Below are 19,810 nucleotides of genomic sequence, written 5' to 3'. Positions count from 1 at the left end.
GCCAGTCAGTTGGGCAGGTGGAGGAAAATTTCATGTAGCCCGACAGATAAGTTACCAGACACGGGCAGCTGGCAGGCAATTATTTCGGACACTGATTGAGCAATTTTAAGTACCGTATTCGACGTAATAAGCGCCCAGGGCGCTCTAAAAATTAGAAATAGGGGGCTCTTATTAAAATATTATTTTGGTGGGAAAAAAACAGAGTTGAAAGATACATTTCGTGTTCATGTACGACAGATATACATTTTTCCAGAATTTAATTGCCCATAATTAAGGTTACATATAACACACGAGTGCGTATTATACGCGAATAAATAAGTCTTGTGAACATTGATCAATCGGAAGGGGTGCTAATTCGGATTGTTCACTAGCCAATATATTAGCAAAAATCGCTGTGGGCACTAATAAGAGTGCAGCACTTATTACGTCGAATACGGTAATTATTATTTTACTGATAACAAAATGTGTATGTGGCGATCATCATGCTTATTACGACATTTGTAACACAACAAAAGCTCGCTATTTCTGATGTTTAGTGGAGGCATCACACAGACGCTAAAACCAGAATAAACATAACAATGAGCATAAGCATACAACTATGTATAGATTTATCCTTATCAAAGAAGAACAGGAAGGATAAGTGGAGAATTCCTTATTTGGAAGGAAATGTCGCCATAACAACAACAATGACCCGTGGCAGGAACACATTTCCCACGTATGTGTCATCTAATGGCCGTCTCAACAGAAACAGAATGAAGCTGACTTTCTAATCACCCATCATTAAATCGTGTCATGCGGCTTAACAGTTTTATGACCATGTTTTTTAATCTCAACCAATTATGACAAATCATGTTTTGAATGAAGTGGCGATTTTAACGTCATGCTATGCAGACGCAAACATGAGGCAATTCTTTTGTTTGAATTTATTAACTGATCAGCTAACAGTCAACCAAAAAACACAAAAGAGTAAAAACAGAAAAGCATGATTTGTTTCAGTCTGCTAAATGCAATGTTAACACAAAACCAAATGTGCTCAAAGTGTACATTTAAAATGCAAATGTTCTCAAAATGAACATTTAAACTGCAAATGTGCTCAAAATTTAAATTTTAACAGCAAATGTGCTCAAAATGTAAATTTAAACTGCAAATGTGCTCAAAATGTAAATTTAAACTGCAAATGTGCTCAAAATGTACATTTAAACTTCAAATGTGCTCAAAATGTAAATTTAAACTGCAAATGTGCTCAAAATGTAAATTTAAACTGCAAATGTTCTCAAAATGCACATTTAAACTGCATAATGTGCTCAAAATGTACATTTTAAAAGCAAATGTACTCAAAATGTACATTTGAAAAGCAAGACCAACGAGACCTTATCAAACACTGCACATGTAGTATTAGTAACATTGATAATATTTGATGAATAAAACAATACATCTGAAATGCAATTCTGATTTGTCTTTTTCCTACCTAATATGCTGGGGATTTATCTAAGATTCCAAACTAAGAGCCTTTGGCAAGCTAATTGGGGAAAAATTGTTATTTAGTTCAAAATTGGGAGTTCTTACAAGTTCCTCTTTTTTAAAACTTCAGAGGTAGTTTAACACTGCATATTAATCAGTGAAACTCAACCAAGCCATCACTTTAGATAGAACTATACTAACATGGAATGGAAACATTGTAATTCCATCTTGGGAATTCTGGCTGACATTTGCTGGGGTGGGGGCTCTAGGGATCTAGATAAATCCCTGCCTGCCTTAATACTAATAATAGCCTGACCTAAAATTAATTTAATGAAAGGGCAAATGGCTTTAAATTATATCATTTCCGTTTTTTGTCAAAATATTAATGTTGGGACTGCAACAACTCGTCTATATAATGATATTAGTTGATGACTTTATGACATCCTAAAATATCATTTCATAGTTTTGCTGCTATAATTATTATTCTTTTAAAGAAACAGAAAAAATACTTAAATTCTGATTCATGATAATTAATAAATCATTAATTACTTTTGCAAACCAATGGTCAGTTTTGAAATTTTAAACAATTTAAGCTAAGGGACATAACTCCACACAGCCAATATCCATATAGCAGGACACAGACTGCTAAGGTTACAAAATGGCCTCTATTCTGCAGCAGACGCAAGAAAACTTGGCTAGAGACATCACAGCCCATCTACACACCACTTAAGCCAGTAACCAGCTGGTGATCAGGGAATGTAGACTTGGTATAGTCATCGAGATGTCACCATGACATACCTGTCAGTGAGTTTGACAGCAGCAAATTGGTCCTCTAGCATACACTTTGTCACGTGATCACCAACTCCAGGATTGCAGCACCTTAGACCACTCAGCCACCTGGGCCCAAGAAGCATTAATGGATACTGGTCTACACATCAGTACCAGGTGAATTGGCAGCTTCAATAATGTTAATCTCGAAGCCCCCATGACCAGTACTTCAGTCCCAACACGTCACTAATCTTGGAGGTAGGCCCGAAGTGATGCAGAGCTATTATGTTTGGCATTTTGTTAAAATCCACAAGCACGAACATTGCGTTGAGAAACAAGGATTATTAACAAGGAAAATCTTTAGAATGAGTGAGTGAGTTGGGTTTAACACTGCTTTTAACAGTATTACAGCAGCTTAATGTGGGAGGAAAGCCCGAAGTAATGCAGGTCTCAGATGTTATCAACTTCGGTGAAAACCAGGAGCACAGGTATGGTGCTGACAAACCTAGAAACATAATTGGGGCGAACCGGGATTCGAACCCACAATCATAGATTTCTGGCATGCCCAAGGGACGCAACTCTGCACAGCGAAGCACGGCTCCTTAGACGACTGGGCCACCCATGCCCTGGAAAATCTTATGATTCGAACTCATGACTATTTGATCCTGGCATGCCAAGGGACACGACTTTACATAGAGAATAGTTGCAAAAGTTTCTGGTGAAATGCCCATAGCAAGATATAGTATCGGCGTATCAATGTTTAGCAAAGAAAACTATGCAAACATCAATCAAGAAATAAATAAAAAAACTGTGAACGTCATCATTTTTGCTCAATGTACATAAATATTTACTCAAAACAATTTAAAAACACATATTCAATTTTTTTTAAATATGGCAAAATGGTCACTAGAATCAAATTGAGTTGTTCTGTGTATTTAGGCACAAGATAATCAAACAACAATCTTGTTATACAGGTTCAAATCTCATTCAATGTTTGCAGATGGACAAGCACAAAAAGATATCTTTTCTGAAGTTACAATTGATTATGTGTTCTCATTGTGTCAGTATACATATATTCAATTAATGCCTGACCATCTCTTAGCGCCATGCTGCAACACTGAAGAATGTCTTGTGTTTGGTGTACTTACTTACTTACTTACGACAATTCTTGTCGTAAGAGGCAACTAACGGGATCGGGTGGTCAGCCTCGCTGACTTGGTTGATGCATGTCATTGATCCCAATTGCGTGGATCGATGTTCGTGATATCAATCACTGGAATGTCTGGTCCAGGCTCGATTATTTATAGACCGCCGTCATATAGCTTGAATATTACTGAGTGCGGCGCTAAACAACCAACCAGACCAAATCAAAAACCCAAACTTACTTACTATATGTATTCTTGTTAAACTGCAGCATGGTATCTTAGTGGGCAAAAACAAGGACTGGTCGGCTCGGAGTCAGTATACTGTGTCTGAGTGGGGTATTCATGTTAAACTGCAACATTGTATCTCAATGGGCTAGCACTATAAAACTGGCATTAGTCCGGACTAGTACAGGCAGCCACACATAAACATGTGCATTCACATTCCTATGGAAGTGGAATAATCTTGGACGCGACGTTAAACCCCATTTCACCACCTCAAATGCATTGAAATGTAATTTGTCCATAGAAATGAGAATAAACAGTCTCTGAAAAAGTTTTTGAAAAAGGTATGTCAATATTCCCTGCCGATTTGTGTAGTGTTATTGACTGACGACATAATGATGTGCTAATGATCTTGTTCTCCCCTTTGCTGCAGGTGCTGACGAGACATCAAACATAAGTTTCGGACTGCTCCTGGAATCCCCTGATCAATGGCTGCAAGCTGTTGTAACATAGCTTTCTATGCACATCCTACTATGAAACACATGAGGACAAATCTAACAATAAACCACGGTGCCGTTATACAAAGCTATGCTAACATAGACTTACAGCAGTTGCAGTGCTAAGGTTGTTTTGTACAATGGCACCCTGGTACCTTTAGCTGAGGTAAGAAAAGGAAGATTTCCTGTGTTTCTGTACAGTTAATTACCTTTCTGAGACTGGTAAATGTGAGTGAGTGAGTGAGTGAGTGAGTGAGTGAGTGGGTGGGTGGGTGGGTGAGTGAGTGGGTGGGTGGGTGGGTGAGTGAGTGAGTGAGTGAGTGAGTGAGTGAGTTAACCAGGTGCATGTTAATATGAAAACCAAGTTGTACCAAACAAAACCAGGTTGCACCCTTGTCCAATAAATTTATCAAAGTTGAAACATAGATGCGAAAACTCGTCTAAATAAATAAAATTTCAGACCCCTGATGACTGTCATGATTTTACATAAGTTAATGACGTGCTGCCGAAAAAACTATAGGAACATTTGCACATAATCTTAATGTACCCACAGTTTGATGACATCAAGGCCATGAAAGCATAACAAATTACACGTCCCACAGTGGTTAGTGATGTAGTATGGTACTATGTGTAGTATAGGGATTACGATAGAACATCAAACGCTAGTTGTACGTTGGTCAAACCAGGACTTGGGGAATTACGATAGAACATTAAACACTAGTTGTACATTGGTCAAACCAGGACTTGGGGGATTATGATAGAACATCAAACACTAGTTGTACATTGGTCAAACCAGGACTTGAGGGATTACAATAGAACATCAAACGCTAGTTGTACGTTGGTCAAACCAGGACTTGGGGGATTACGATAGAACATCAAACACTAGTTGTACATTGGTCAAACCAGGATTTGGGGGATTACGATAGAACATCAAACACTAGTTGTACGTTGGTCAAACCAGGACTTGGGGGATTATGATAGAATATCAAACGCTAGTTGTACACTGGTCAAACCAGGACTTGGGGGATTACGATAGAACATCAAACGCTAGTTGTACACTGGTCAAACCAGGATTTGGGGAATTACGATAGAACATCAAACGCTAGTTGTACGTTGGTCAAACCAGGATTTGGGGGATTACGATAGAACATCAAACACTAGTTGTACATTGGTCAAACCAGGACTGGGGGATTACGATAGAACATCAAACACTAGTTGTACGTTGGTCAAAACAGGATTTGGGGGATTACGATAGAATATCAAACACTAGTTGTACATTGGTCAAACCAGGATTTGGGGGATTACGATAGAACATCAAACACTAGTTGTACGTTGGTCAAACCAGGACTTGAGGGATTACGATAGAACATCAAACACTAGTTGTACGTTGGTCAAACCAGGACTTGAGGGATTACGATAGAACATCAAACGCTAGTTGTACGTTGGTCAAACCAGGACTTGGGGAATTACGATAGAATATCAAACACTAGTTGTACATTGGTCAAACCAGGATTTGGGGATTACGATAGAACATCAAACACTAGTTGTACGTTGGTCAAACCAGGACTGGGGGATTACGATAGAACATCAAACACTAGTTGTACATTGGTCAAACCAGGACTGAGGGATTACGATAGAACATCAAACACTAGTTGTACGTTGGTCAAACCAGGATTTGGGGGATTACGATAGAACATCAAACACTAGTTGTACGTTGGTCAAACCAGGACTTGGGGGATTACGATAGAACATCAAACACTAGTTGTACATTGGTCAAACCAGGACTTGGGGGATTACGATAGAACATCAAACACTAGTTGTACGTTGGTCAAACCAGGACTTGGGGGATTACGATAGAACATCAAACGCTAGTTGTACACTGGTCAAACCAGGACTTGGGGGATTACGATAGAATATCAAACACTAGTTGTACACTGGTCAAACCAGGACTTGGGGAATTACGATAGAACATCAAACACGAGTTGTACACTGGTCAAACCAGGACTTGGGGGATTACGATAGAACATCAAACACTAGTTGTACGTTGGTCAAACCAGGACTTGGGGGATTACGATAGAACATCAAACACTAGTTGTACACTGGTCAAACCAGGACTGGGGGATTACGATAGAACATCAAACACTAGTTGTACACTGGTCAAACCAGGACTGGGGAATTACGATAGAACATCAAACACTAGTTGAACATTGGTCAAACCAGGATTTGGGAGATTACATTAGAAAATCAAACACTATACATTGGTCAAACCTGGACTTGGGGGAATTACGATAAAACATCAAACACTAGTTGTACGTTGGTCAAAACAGGATTTGGGGGATTACGATAGAACATCAAACACTAGTTGTACATTGGTCAAACCAGGATTTGGGGATTACGATAGAACATCAAACACTAGTTGTACGTTGGTCAAACCAGGACTGGGGGATTACGATAGAACATCAAACACTAGTTGTACATTGGTCAAACCAGGACTGGGGGATTACGATAGAACATCAAACACTAGTTGTACATTGGTCAAACCAGGACTGGGGGATTACGATAGAACATCAAACGCTAGTTGTACGTTGGTCAAACCAGGACTGGGGGATTACGATAGAACATCAAACGCTAGTTGTACGTTGGTCAAACCAGGATTTGGGGGATTACGATAGAACATCAAACACTAGTTGTACGTTGGTCAAACCAGGACTTGGGGGATTACGATAGAACATCAAACACTAGTTGTACATTGGTCAAACCAGGACTTGGGGGATTACGATAGAACATCAAACACTAGTTGTACGTTGGTCAAACCAGGACTTGGGGGATTACGATAGAACATCAAACGCTAGTTGTACACTGGTCAAACCAGGACTTGGGGGATTACGATAGAATATCAAACACTAGTTGTACACTGGTCAAACCAGGACTGGGGAATTACGATAGAATATCAAACACGAGTTGTACACTGGTCAAACCAGGACTTGGGGGATTACGATAGAACATCAAACACTAGTTGTACACTGGTCAAACCAGGACTGGGGGATTACGATAGAACATCAAACACTAGTTGTACACTGGTCAAACCAGGACTGGGGGATTACGATAGAACATCAAACACTAGTTGTACACTGGTCAAACCAGGACTGGGGAATTACGATAGAACATCAAACACTAGTTGAACATTGGTCAAACCAGGATTTGGGAGATTACATTAGAAAATCAAACACTATACATTGGTCAAACCTGGACTTGGGGGAATTACGATAGAACATCAAACACTAGTTGTACATTGGTCAAACCAGGACTTGGGGGATTACGATAGAACATCAAACACTAGTTGTACATTGGTCAAACCAGGACTTGGGGGATTACGATAGAATATCAAACACTAGTTGTACATTGATTAAACCAAGAAGGAGTTGGCCTCCATGCAGGAGTGAGTGAGCAAGTGAGTATGGTTTTACTCAGCTTTTAGTAATATTCTGGCAAATGGGCTTGACACATTGTACCCATGTGAACGCTTTAACCACTCGGCTATCTCACCGCCCCTCCAAGCAGGAAGCACAAGAAGGAAGAGACTGTGTTTACATTCAGTCACACATCACATGACGTCCCATAAGTCGCAGTTATCCATCCCGGACACATCCCCTCACCCCCAACATGGTGTCATGGCTGTATCTGGCCTCGTCATTCACGGGGAAGCAGAAGCTTTGTTTGTCTTACTCCCCACAGGCCCCGACAACTACATCATGGAATCTGACGTACACGGTTATAGGTCAGAAACGTCGTGTCATGCTGACATCTGTAGAAATCAGTTATGATATATGGCATCCGATAAGTATAGGAAATATCTGTATATTGTAGCAAACTATAAATATAAATAAACATAAAATATTACAAGTGGATAAACATGATTTATTTGATCTAAGCTTAGGAAATACTTGTTATGCCAATGATATATTTCAGTAAACATGTGTTTATTGTATAACACACCCATCATTGGTATACAAGAAATTTGTTTTCTTATTACCTTATGAATCCTACAGACAATACCACTGTATATTATTTGACGACCACTCTAGAGTGAGTGAGTATGGGTTTACGCCACTTTTAGCAATATTTGAGCAATATTTGAGCAATATCACAGCAGGGGACACCAGAGTGAGTGAGTGAGTGAGTTGGGTTTAACGCCGCTTTTAACAGTATTCCAGTTATATCGCGGCGTGTCAGCTTAATGTGGAAGGAAAGCCGAAGTGATGCAGGTCTCAGACGTTTACCACTTCAGTGAAACCCACGAGCACGGGTATGGTGCTGACAAACCTAGAAACATAATCGGGGCGAACCGGGATTTGAACCCACAATCATAGGTTTCTGGCGTGCCCAAGGAACACAACTCTGCACAGCGAATCGCGGCGCCTTAGTGGACTGGGCCACTCGTGACCCCTGAGTTGAAATGAAGCATAACAACATGCTAAAGAGTACTGCCCTCATCATGCTCATACAGCAATATGTAATGAATTCAGGTATATGTGTGTGTGTGGCTGCTTGTACTAGTCCAGATTTATGCTGTTTTTATGGTGCTAGCCCACTAAGATATCATACCATGGCATAACATGAATACCCAACTCAAACACAGTATACTGACTCCAAGCTGTTCAGCCCTTGTTTTAGGCTTAGCCCCTTAATGCGAGCACCAGACAGGGTAACAAGTACCATCTATTTATCATCTTTCGACATGACGCGCTCAGGGGATCAAACCACCGACCTTCCACTCTCCTGGCAGACGCTCTATCCGCTAGACCATGTGTCTACACAAACAGTGTGTCCAAGTATTAGTGTTTTAAGCATGAAAGTCAACATGGTCAAAGGTCCTATTGTTACAAAAATAAACACATAAGGGGACCTAAAATCAATACTATAGGCATGAGGGGTCACGGGTGGCCCAGTCGTCTAAGGCATCGCGATTCACTGTGCAGAGTTGCGTCCCTTGGGCACGGCAGAAACCTAAGATTGTGGTTTCGAATCCCGGCCCGCCCCGATTATGTTTCTAGGTTTGTCAGCACCATACCCATGCTTGTGGGTTTCACCGAAGTGGTAAACGTCTGAGACCTGCATCACTTCGGGCTTTCCTCCCACATTAAGCTGCCACGCTGGGATATGACTGGAATACGGTTAAAAGCGGCGCTAAACCCAACTCACTCACACTCACTCACTATAGGCATGATGGCAGCATACACTCAGGGCCCAGGATTAACATCATTTTGAACACTCCCTTTTCATGATAAAATAGTAATACAGAGATAGGACTTAACTATTAGCCTGGGTAAAAGCAGACAGCCCTTGTAATGTTCAGCCTAGGTAAAAGCAGACTGCCCTTGTAATGTTCATGGGGAAATTGGGAATTTGTACTAGCTCAAAGCTATATTAGCCCAGGTAAAGACAAAAAGCCCTTGTGATGCTATCATGGTTAAAACAATGGGGAAATTGAGAAATTTGTACTAGTCTGATGGAATTTGTACATGCCCCAGGCTAGCGGGCTAGTATTAAGTTGTAACCCTGTAATATAAATGTATAGTTCATTGATACCTACAGCGTTAGAAATTGGCACTAGTCCTGTAGTCCTTGCCAAACTGACGAAAAGTTAAGGTTTTATAAGGAATAGTAGAAATTTGCCATTTTTAAGGGTTTTGCTATATGTTATCTTTATAAGGACTAGTAGACTAAAACAGTTAGTTTCTACCACTGACCTATGCAGAAAGCTGAACACTTATCAGCCTTAATTAAGTGCCAATAGTTACCTCATGTGTGCAAAACAATGACTCAACATGAGGGTGGTGACATCAACAAACTGATAAATACACGTCAGGTCAAACACAGGTACGTACAACGTTACATAACAGGGATCAACATCACCCAGTAATTAGTCCTGCCTGTCAAGCTCCCACAGCCACTGTTTGATAATCACATTATGCTGATACAGCAATTTCCGACAAGGCTAATCCATCAAGAGATTAGCAGCAATAAGTTACCCTTGTTCCTTAAGCCTATCAGCAAACCATGCAGATTATAGCTATATGCTTGATCTTACATCATGACCACATACAATTAGTGATTGGTGTCAATGGTATTTCTGTAACCATGGCAACTATGTAAGTAGGATTACTTGTTTCATGATTTGCTATCACTTAATGTGCCAAATTTCATAAATGTGGAATAAAAGATTAAATACTTGAAAAACAGCTTATTTTTCAGTCAGGTAACAAATTTGAGCAATAAACATATCCCTTGTGTAATTCCTTGATTCCTGTGAAGATCAGGGTCAGAATAAGTCTTCAGCAACCCATGCTTGCCACAAGAGGTGACTATGCTTGTCGCAAGAGGCGATTAACAAGATCGGGTGGTCAGGCTCGCGGACTTAATTGATGCATGTCATCATCCAACTGTGTGGATCGATACTCATGATATCAATCACTGGATTGTCTAGTCCAGACTTTATTATTTACCCACAAGTTTGATATATGAGGCCAGTTCAATTATCCCTGAACAGAAGTAAATGACACTAAATTTCTGAGCAACAAAGGTTCCCTGACCACACTGTAGGGATTCTGTTCACCCAGCAGTGAATGGGTACCCGGTAGGATGAGATGGTAATGTGACAGTTAACCTAGCGCCTCACAGGCAGCTTGGTTTGTATACTTCCATGGGAGCTGAGAATGAAAATCGAGTACACATTGATCCACTGCCTGGGGTAACGTTAACGTAATGCCATGAGATTTCACTTGATTGGAATTTGGTTCCTGACAAATTTATAAAAATTAATATCAAGAAATCTAAAAATATGGTCAAACCTGTGAGAGATCTTGAAAGACAAGCATAAGTTATACTGTTACCATAAATGATTGATTATTTCTTGTCCAAATGCACAATTTTGAATGTCCATTGAGTGAGTGAGTGAATGTCTTATGATACAATAGTTAATGTCAACAATATTCTTCCTACATCACTGAACTGCACTAACCATGCTAACAAAAGCATAGTTTAAGATGCGGATGATAGCAGTCAGCGTGAGTGAATACCTACTCATGCTGATGATCTCTGACAACTCCAGGGATCCATACTATGCAATGTATCTGTCCTCCAAAAGGCTCCAATTACTTTTGATAAAATATAAAATAATGAAAAATAAAAAACTCCTTTTTTAAAGATAATCAGGTGTGTCAATCACAGCATCATAGCATTTGTGTCCAGAGTTAAGCAGGAAGTTGATTATTGTTAGTTGCCCTAGTCAATCAGGCAGCGGATGCACTGACATTGTGGGTTGCCCTAGTCAATCACGCAGGGGATGCACCGACATTGTTGGATCACAGATGTTATGATTGTTTATTCATTAACACTTTTGACAGAGAAATACTATTGCATGTTGAAAATTTGTCACACATATTCGGACATGTATACTAGTTATGTAACAATACGTCAAATACAGAATTGTATCGCGATACAAGGCGCACAATACAATACATGGATTTACAACCCCTGTATCACAATACATACGATATATTACAAGTTATATTGGTGCAAAAACATGTGAATAACAGTAACTGTTCAAGAACCAACCTATCAGCTTCTCTCATATCTCCCAGTTGGGTATAAATAGCATAATATTCATAGTGCCCTCTGACCTATGTTTTGGCCTACAATATCCAAATCTTCACTCTCAGAGTGAGTATGGTTTTACAACACTTTCAGCAATATCACAGCAGGGGTTAGTAGAAATAAACTTCACACTTTGTTCCCATGTGGGGAATGGAACCCGGGTCTTCGGCATGATGAGCAAACACTTTATCTACTCGCATACCCCACCATCCCTTTCGCTCTCAAAAATTTAAAAACAAATAATACAGGATGAATACACAATGTCATTTAGAAAGTGGTCAAATGTAACTAATGTTATATTTGGGATAACACTTTCTTAGTAAAGTACAGATTCTAGTACTTTTTTGGGTTGAGTCCCGTCCGGGATTCGAACCCACACCTGCAAGGGTGAGGCACCTAATCGCCAGCACACAAAGTCAGCGATCTAACCCACTCAGCCACCGAGGCTTCCACAAAAATGGAAGTCCGACAACTGGTAGTCTAGATCACGTACTTTGAGTACCCCCCTGACAAGTGTAAATTAGGTGCCTCACCCTTGCAGGTGTGGGTTCGAATCCCGGACGGGACTCAACCCAAAAAAGTACTAGAATCTGTACTTTACTAAGAAAGTGTTATCCCAAATATAACATTAGTTATAAATAATACAGGGTTGTGATTCACCGGCAAAAAAAATATATAAAAAAATATAAACTTATGAAATAAAAGTATTGTATCAGGATACATATTGCATCATACCCATAGTACCGGGATATGTATCGTACTGCGGCCCCAGTTTATCATTACACCTAATGTACACATCTCAAATTAATTGGGTAATTGTGTCTCCTGCGTATTAAAGACATACAGCTCATGAGCAGCTCTGGTTCAACATAAAGGAAAACACTGAATATCCTAGGACCTTAGGAAAGTCACCTCCATATCTTCTCCTGTCACTTAGCTATATTTCCTCTGAAAACAAACACATGTAACTATGTATGTAAGCATGGTAATTATGTAAAGTGTTATACATACCTCAAAGTATACTACAGCAGCCTTGCTTTTCCTTAACTGGGCTTGTATTCATCTCTCGAACTATTTCAATAAAAACTTCATTGACATTTTGTGTACTTTTTGCTGATGTTTCAAGAAACGGGCAGCCCCAGTACTGAGCCAGAGTCGATCCCTCCGGAGAAGGGACCTCACGTTGATGTTCCAAGTCAGCTTTGTTCCCGACTAAAATCATGGGTATTTTGTCCACCCCTTTCACTCTCTGAATTTGTTCTCTCATTGTTTTAATATCCTGGAAAGTCTGGAGACTGGTAATGCTGTAGACGATCACAAATCCTTGTCCATTCTTTATATACAAATCCCGCATTGATGCAAACTGCTCTGTGCCCGCTGTGTCTAATATTTCTAAAACAGATGGTGCTGAATCCACTTCGATCTCTTTCCGATAAAAATCCTCAATCGTTGGATCATACTTCTCCATAAAATTACCGGACACAAATTTGACTGTGAGAGCACTTTTCCCCACACCTCCACTCCCCAACACGACTACCTTATACTCCTTCATAATGTAGCCTTCCCTCAAAGTGAGGATTTGTGAATTATAACAACAATTCTCACAATCCTACTTAATGGAGTAAGATATGATATATCTTTAATTATTCCCAATTCACACTGATTGTGTTAAGAAGCTAAAACACACGACAGCCACTCCTCGGACGCAATGACAGTTTCTCATCAGTTAGCCATGTCCTGTGTTCACGAAACTCCAGCTTCCGGAAAATGTTTTTGGGTCAAACTCGCTTCATCCACCACAATGACGGGCAGATTTTCTTTGTTTTTACGTATCAAACACTTGTGAACTTTGATACCATGTCTTACAACCCAAGGCAAACCGGGAAAGCTTACACGAGTAGATTTCGCTGGTTGGTCAAATCTAGGTCTGACCCAGTCAGAAACCACTGTCTGCTCGCCTGTCTACAAATATTGTCGTGATTTCGAGGCAGAAAAGGACATAAAATTCCCCAATCCACCACTAGATCAAGAGCCAGATAACGGAGACAATGTGATTCACCTGCAATGGACATAAATATTGATCAAGTTCTGGACGCACAATCGCGTGAAATACACCAGTCAAAACATTCAGTGCACTGACAAATCCCTTACCGTCGCCATTTTGGGTGGGCCATTCATAGAACACTTTGCTGACTCTGGGATAGGAGAGTTAGCATGACTACCGGTTCTCCTAGCGCCCGTCCCTCTAAACCACTAGTGGTATACCCTAATCTCAGGTTACATATTAGAACATACGCCATATTGGGGACAACAAAACGAGTAAACGATACATGTAATTAATTCTTCTGCATTTTCCGTAGACACATTTCCAATGGAAAGACACTAGTGTATCCAAACGATGCTACTGTGGGTTTTTCTTACAAATTCATATATGTTTCGGGCTACGCGTTCGTATCAATGATAATTCATGTTCGTGGCTATGGTTTCAGAAAGTACTGTTTTGTTGTTTTTTCTTCTCGAAAAATAGCATACGCGACATATTTCGGCATTATTTGTTTTCATTAACCGTATGGATATCAGTTGCTGTGAACAGGATACTTTCACGGTGTACGTAGAAACTGAAGTATGAGAAATAATTTTTACAGTTGTTGGAAAATATTTATCTTTATCTCAAAGTAATATCTAGTCATAATGTATATCACAAGTTTACTTGTAACCACAACGTGTAATGTCATTGTGGATTATGTTTAACAGCAGCTTATACGGCTGTAACGTCAATCGGGCACCTGTCAGTGACGTCATAGACCGTAGACATCTATGACGTCATAATCTCATGACGTAAAAAAGCCACTTTGTGTAGGTTTATGTTTCAAGTCACGGTGTCAAGTCGATTTTAATTATTTCAAATGTCAATTTACTTTTCTTGTAGGGATTTTCGTTCGTATCAATATTGACTCTGTCAGTAATACACGGAAAATAGTCGCCTGCTTAGATATATGCCTACTTGCTGTATAACTGTATATGTCAATCCATGTTAGTTATCCAGTTCGACCTATGCTTTGCGTTAAACAATAACAAACAATTATCAAGTGTATTATATTCCCGTTCTTTTGTGATAACCATCATGAAAGAATGGTGATATATATACGCTAGAGATATTCTACATTGGATAACAAATACCCATTGTTGCGAATGTTGACAGATTCGGAAAAGCTTACTCTGCTAACGCCTGTATTATGCATTGTTATACGACAAGGACATTGTACCAGCCTATGACAGGGACCTATATGCTTACTGGGGTGTTGCTATTCATCGATATATAAATGCATGGCGAAATTTTCACACTTCGACACAATACGCCTATACCCAAATACACCGAATCATGTCTTTACTCTGTATTAATTTTCCAAAATTAATAGCGTTAGTCACTGCCTATCACGAAATATAATGACAGATCTGATAGCATGTAGTAATATATTAGAACGAATCTAAAATTACCAGCAATGCAAGTTATGGACGAACTTGTTGACATCTTGTAATCCGCACTGAACATGGAGAATTTCAAACAAAATCACAGAATATTTACTGTCCGAAGACCTCAGTACATTTGGGTTCAAATGGCAAGTTCGTATCTCAATTGCGTGGATCGATGCTCATGGTGTCAGTCACTGGGTTGTCTGGTCCAGATTCGATTATTTACATACCGCCGTTATATAGCTGGACTATTGCTGAGTGCGGCGTTTAACAACAAACAAACAATTGCGAAACGCCTTGTCATTCAGAGCTAATGTTTCTCTGGTTCCAAGAACTTTCAAATTTTCTATACGGTATGTATAACTTGAACTATTGTCTAGTGTAACTTCCCAAAATTTGAAAAATAAATATGTTCATTAAACCTTTTTGGATACTTGATGAAAACCGTTCGGTCACAAATGAATTACACAACCAAACACATCCCAAACACCAAAATACAAGGTCTTATCGCATATCGTGAGGTACAGGTGTATCGTGACACCCCTAACGATTATAGTACGCTTCACGACTCAAAGAATAACCCAAGTTACCGTAAACTGTTGAATCGGCGCCCGGTTCGCCTTACAGTCAGTGAGTGAGTATGCTTTTACTGCCGCCTTTAGCAATATTCCAGTAAGATCACGGCCGGGGACACCAGAAATGGGCTTCACACATTGTATCATTCGACGCATCGAGCGTACGCATTAACCACTATGCTACCACAACGCCCCTCTCTACAGTCGCTCCTTCCCTTGACGTACCCCCACCCTACTATTCTAACCAGGAATCCCAACGCGGTTTTAGAGTAACACTTCTTGTTTTTATTGTTGGTAGTTTTATTACCAATTAAATAATTGCGTCAACGCTTACGAAGAACATTGATTGACGTCAAGCTATACAGTGACGTTTGTGGGAATCAGACTGATGATGATTATTAATGATAACCTCAATGTGATAAATTTTGTTCAGCTATTACTCAATAATGACCATCTTTCAATAACCATGATCCTAATTTTGTTTTTAGATATGCTACATTAAGCGAGTAATAAAAAATACTATCAACTGTACTTTACAAATTGTGTCGGAGAAACATTATGAAATTTGACCGTCAATATTGGGTACCTGTTCTTTGGTGATAGCGGGGGAGTTACTTTTGGATTAAACGCCACTTTGAACGGTGTTGTAAACCTAATACCGCAATAGAGAGACTCTAGATTCAGAATCGCTATAGTTCCCATGGACGCCACTCTACACACAGAGAAATGCATGACGAAAGACAAGTGGTCAGTGATTCACAATGCATTACGACTATGAGGCGGTATTTTACTATTTATTCTTTTTTAGGCGGTGGGAGGCATACACTTTGTAGCTCATTTGGTAAGGTTGGGGGATGTAGTACCATCGCTCTTGTCACAATGGCACTGATTCAATATCTTCACGAAAGACAAGTCAAAAGACAAAACTAAAAGCAAATTATTAAATCTGAAAACTTGCATATAATATGATATTGATTCTACATTCAGCTTCGCAGCCAATACTCTGCATGTATGTAACCGTTTGCCATGGGCCGGAAGGGACTGCACAATTCTCCTTTATTTCTCCTTGAACTCCCACGATCTTTATACTGTATTCAGCTTGCAACAAAAGTAAATCTACCCAATCAGATTTATGAAAATGGGACCTAACTGTTAACTTTAACAAATCTGAGATAGTGGTTTATCACAATTAAGGCAAACTGAGAAAAAAAGGAAATGTGTTTGTTTGGGAGACCAGGGCCCACTTGCACAAAGCGATCTTAGCGCTAAGATGATCGTGACTCCAATACTTTAACATAGGCTTGCAATAGTCGTAACGCTAAGATTGCTTTGTGCACGTGGGCCCAGGTCGGAAGTGTTTATATATTATATTATATTATAGGTTTTATATAGTTTTTATGAAAACAGTTCTCCTCTAGATTTGATTTTTTCATAACATTTAGAAGGGCCTAATTAGAACAGTTTCATGTTAGAGTTCGCAAATATGTATTTGTTATTAGTTATAACTGTTCAAATGATGATACTCTGTAACAAAGAGTGTAAGATGTCATATTATTCGTTAAGAGTTCCTACCTACTGGGTCAAGTCATCAGAACTGCCCAGCGTTAGGTAGCCTCAACCAAAACATAATTTGGGTTATGTAATCTTCGACGTGTTGGACGAACAACTTGAGTTTCACATGGCATTGTTTTTGTATGGGAAGCTCAAAGAGTGGGAAATTAGGATGCATTTATTTATGAATTTAAGTAAAGATTAAGAGATGGTAAAACTAAGTCAAGTTTAACAGTTGTGATATCCACAGCAGTCCATCTCGTGACATATATACGAATAAAAAAATATTTTGCATACAACCCTAGCTGTTAAATGTTAAATAAAAATAAACTAGGCATAGAATCTTTTTTTTTTAAAGAATTGCGTCATTGCCTGGTAACAAAAATATAGACAAAATGGAATGTGCACCGCGTCATGTAAGAATTTGTAATATTTGTAAAAAAGATGGCCAAAAAAGGGAAATTTCACCTGTATACATTTGTACCATTTGTTATGGTGATTTACGTCACAAATGCCGAAATTATATACGCCTTCATGTGAACAAGGTCTATTACATGCATCTCCTGAATCTGGTAACTCAAAAGATTTGCTTTTAATAGTTAATATTAATCAAGCATTAGCTATCCTTTTTCTTATCATGACTATTAATCACTCACAAATGGAAAAAACAATCGACGAGTCCAGTTTTCCACCTACCGTATTTCCTCTATTAGACGCCCGGGCTTCTATTTATTTCGGACAAGCCTTTGATCCGACGTCAATTAGAGTCCCGGCTTCTATTAATACCCCAATTTCACTATGACCACGAATGTCCCGAATCGTCAGTTGATCAACCCGGCGTCTATTAGAGGCCCGGCTTCTATTTTTTGCACTGAATAATTGACCCGGCTTCTATTAGATATCCGGCTTCTAATAGAGGAAATACGGTACTTTAGCTGTGGATGTTTGCAAGGCTTGTCCCTTGAAAGAATCGCCAACATTTGTGAAAATGGTAATTCGAACGGGTTTCTTCGTAAACAGATAACGCCTTCCCATAATCGCCATTGTCTGCTGTCAATAAGCATTGTTTATCCCCTGCAGAAAATACTTTAGCTCCGTCACGGCAGGGATTCCCAACACAAACAAGCACGGATACATTTTGGATAGTAGGGGTGCATTGTTACAACCCTCAATGTAAAAAAATACATAAAGGGTTACGTGTTAACTCTTAATGTAAAACAAATACATTAAGAGTAGCGGCCGCAGCCCTTAATGTAAAAACATATTTTTTTACATTAAGGGTTATTATCTTACATATCGCCACTTATTGTTAGATTATCTTATAAGCGAAGATTAATTGGATATATACATTTTTTTACATTTTCTTTGTTTTTGCTCGGTTTCTTATAATTATTTCTAACTGCAACTTTCATATTCCAACTACCTCTCATCAACGACTATCTTATCGTTATTTACAGTTTTTTGTGCATTTTGTGTGTGTGTGTGTGTGTGTGTGTGTGTGAGAGAGAGAGAGAGAGAGAGAGAGAGAGAGAGAGAGAGAGAGAGAGAGAGAGAGAGAGAGAGAGAGAGAGATCGTTTATGCAGCTATGTGAAACATTATCCGTTATGATATTGATAATATTTAAACCGCATCACGAACTGAGCTTAATGAAGCTAAATCTTACCGACTGTGTAAAATACACGATACATTTATTTCAGTCGGACTCGTTACAGATATTCATGTTTTATATCTGGTGTTTTCACAATCTTTCTAAAACAGCAGCTAATGTATACACATCCTATTACATCATTCAATATGAAAGTGTAGTGGGCGTTTTTCGCGACTAAAGTATAGGTTTAACAGAGTTGTCTCCCTTATTTGGTATTTTTTTTACATTATTTTACTCCCGTTTCACCAACTATTCTGGACTGGCTTTTTCGTATGTTAAAACGCCATTCAGGGTTGGACTAAAATCAAAAGCTTTGCTAGCCCGGGTAAGGAAAATTGCCCTCGTAAAGTTGAAACAATGGCGAAATTGGAATATTTGTACCAGCCTTCAGAAATTTGTACTAGCCCGAGGCTAGCGACCTAGTGTTAGCTCTAACCCTGCCATTCCTTCACTCACTCGCTCATCATGTGTACCTTGAAGAACTGGGCCTCTTGATTGTGCTTCAGTTTCTCCACCGATGTCTGACATCTCTGGATGTTCCTCAACATCAGCTGTATGTCAACATTGGAGTCCTTATCGCCCTCACGCAGAGTCTGCTTCAGACTATGGGAAAACTACACATATCATATCACAGAAAATTAAAAAGGTAATCAAAATGAATATTATGACTATGTGCATTGTTAAGCCTAGCTATTGAAAAAACCTAGAAGCTCTGAACTGTTAACATCAAGGTAGGGTTAGGTCTTAACACAGTAGAGTGTGGGTCCTGTTTAGATGGAACCGAACTAGGCTGGTATGACGGGTCTATGCAT

At 39.3% G+C, this 19,810-nt stretch overlaps 1 protein-coding gene across 2 annotated transcripts in view; it reads right to left on the bottom strand.

Annotated features, from left to right (window-relative positions):
* Positions 1–13,921, bottom strand: part of LOC139447232 (ras-related protein Rap-2c-like) — a 33,907-nt gene extending 19,986 nt beyond the window's left edge. The window contains exons 1-2 of one of the 2 annotated variants that reach the window (XM_071228490.1): positions 13,901–13,921; positions 12,761–13,808 (exon numbers count right to left, since the gene is read on the bottom strand). In XM_071228490.1, coding sequence (XP_071084591.1) covers positions 12,762–13,301 — 540 coding nt within the window. In that variant the 5' untranslated portion in view covers positions 13,302–13,808; positions 13,901–13,921 and the 3' untranslated portion in view covers position 12,761. Of the gene's footprint in view, positions 1–12,760 lie in introns of both variants that reach the window. The other variant, XM_071228489.1, reaches the window with a different exon arrangement.
* Positions 13,922–19,810: the final 5,889 nt, after the last annotated feature.

The sequence above is a fragment of the Haliotis cracherodii genome, unplaced genomic scaffold (genome assembly GCF_022045235.1).
Source record: "Haliotis cracherodii isolate W230 unplaced genomic scaffold, xgHalCrac1.p SCAF_7, whole genome shotgun sequence".
In the NCBI taxonomy this organism is placed as follows: domain Eukaryota; kingdom Metazoa; phylum Mollusca; class Gastropoda; order Lepetellida; family Haliotidae; genus Haliotis; species Haliotis cracherodii.
This window is presented reverse-complemented; position numbering and strand designations above follow the sequence as displayed.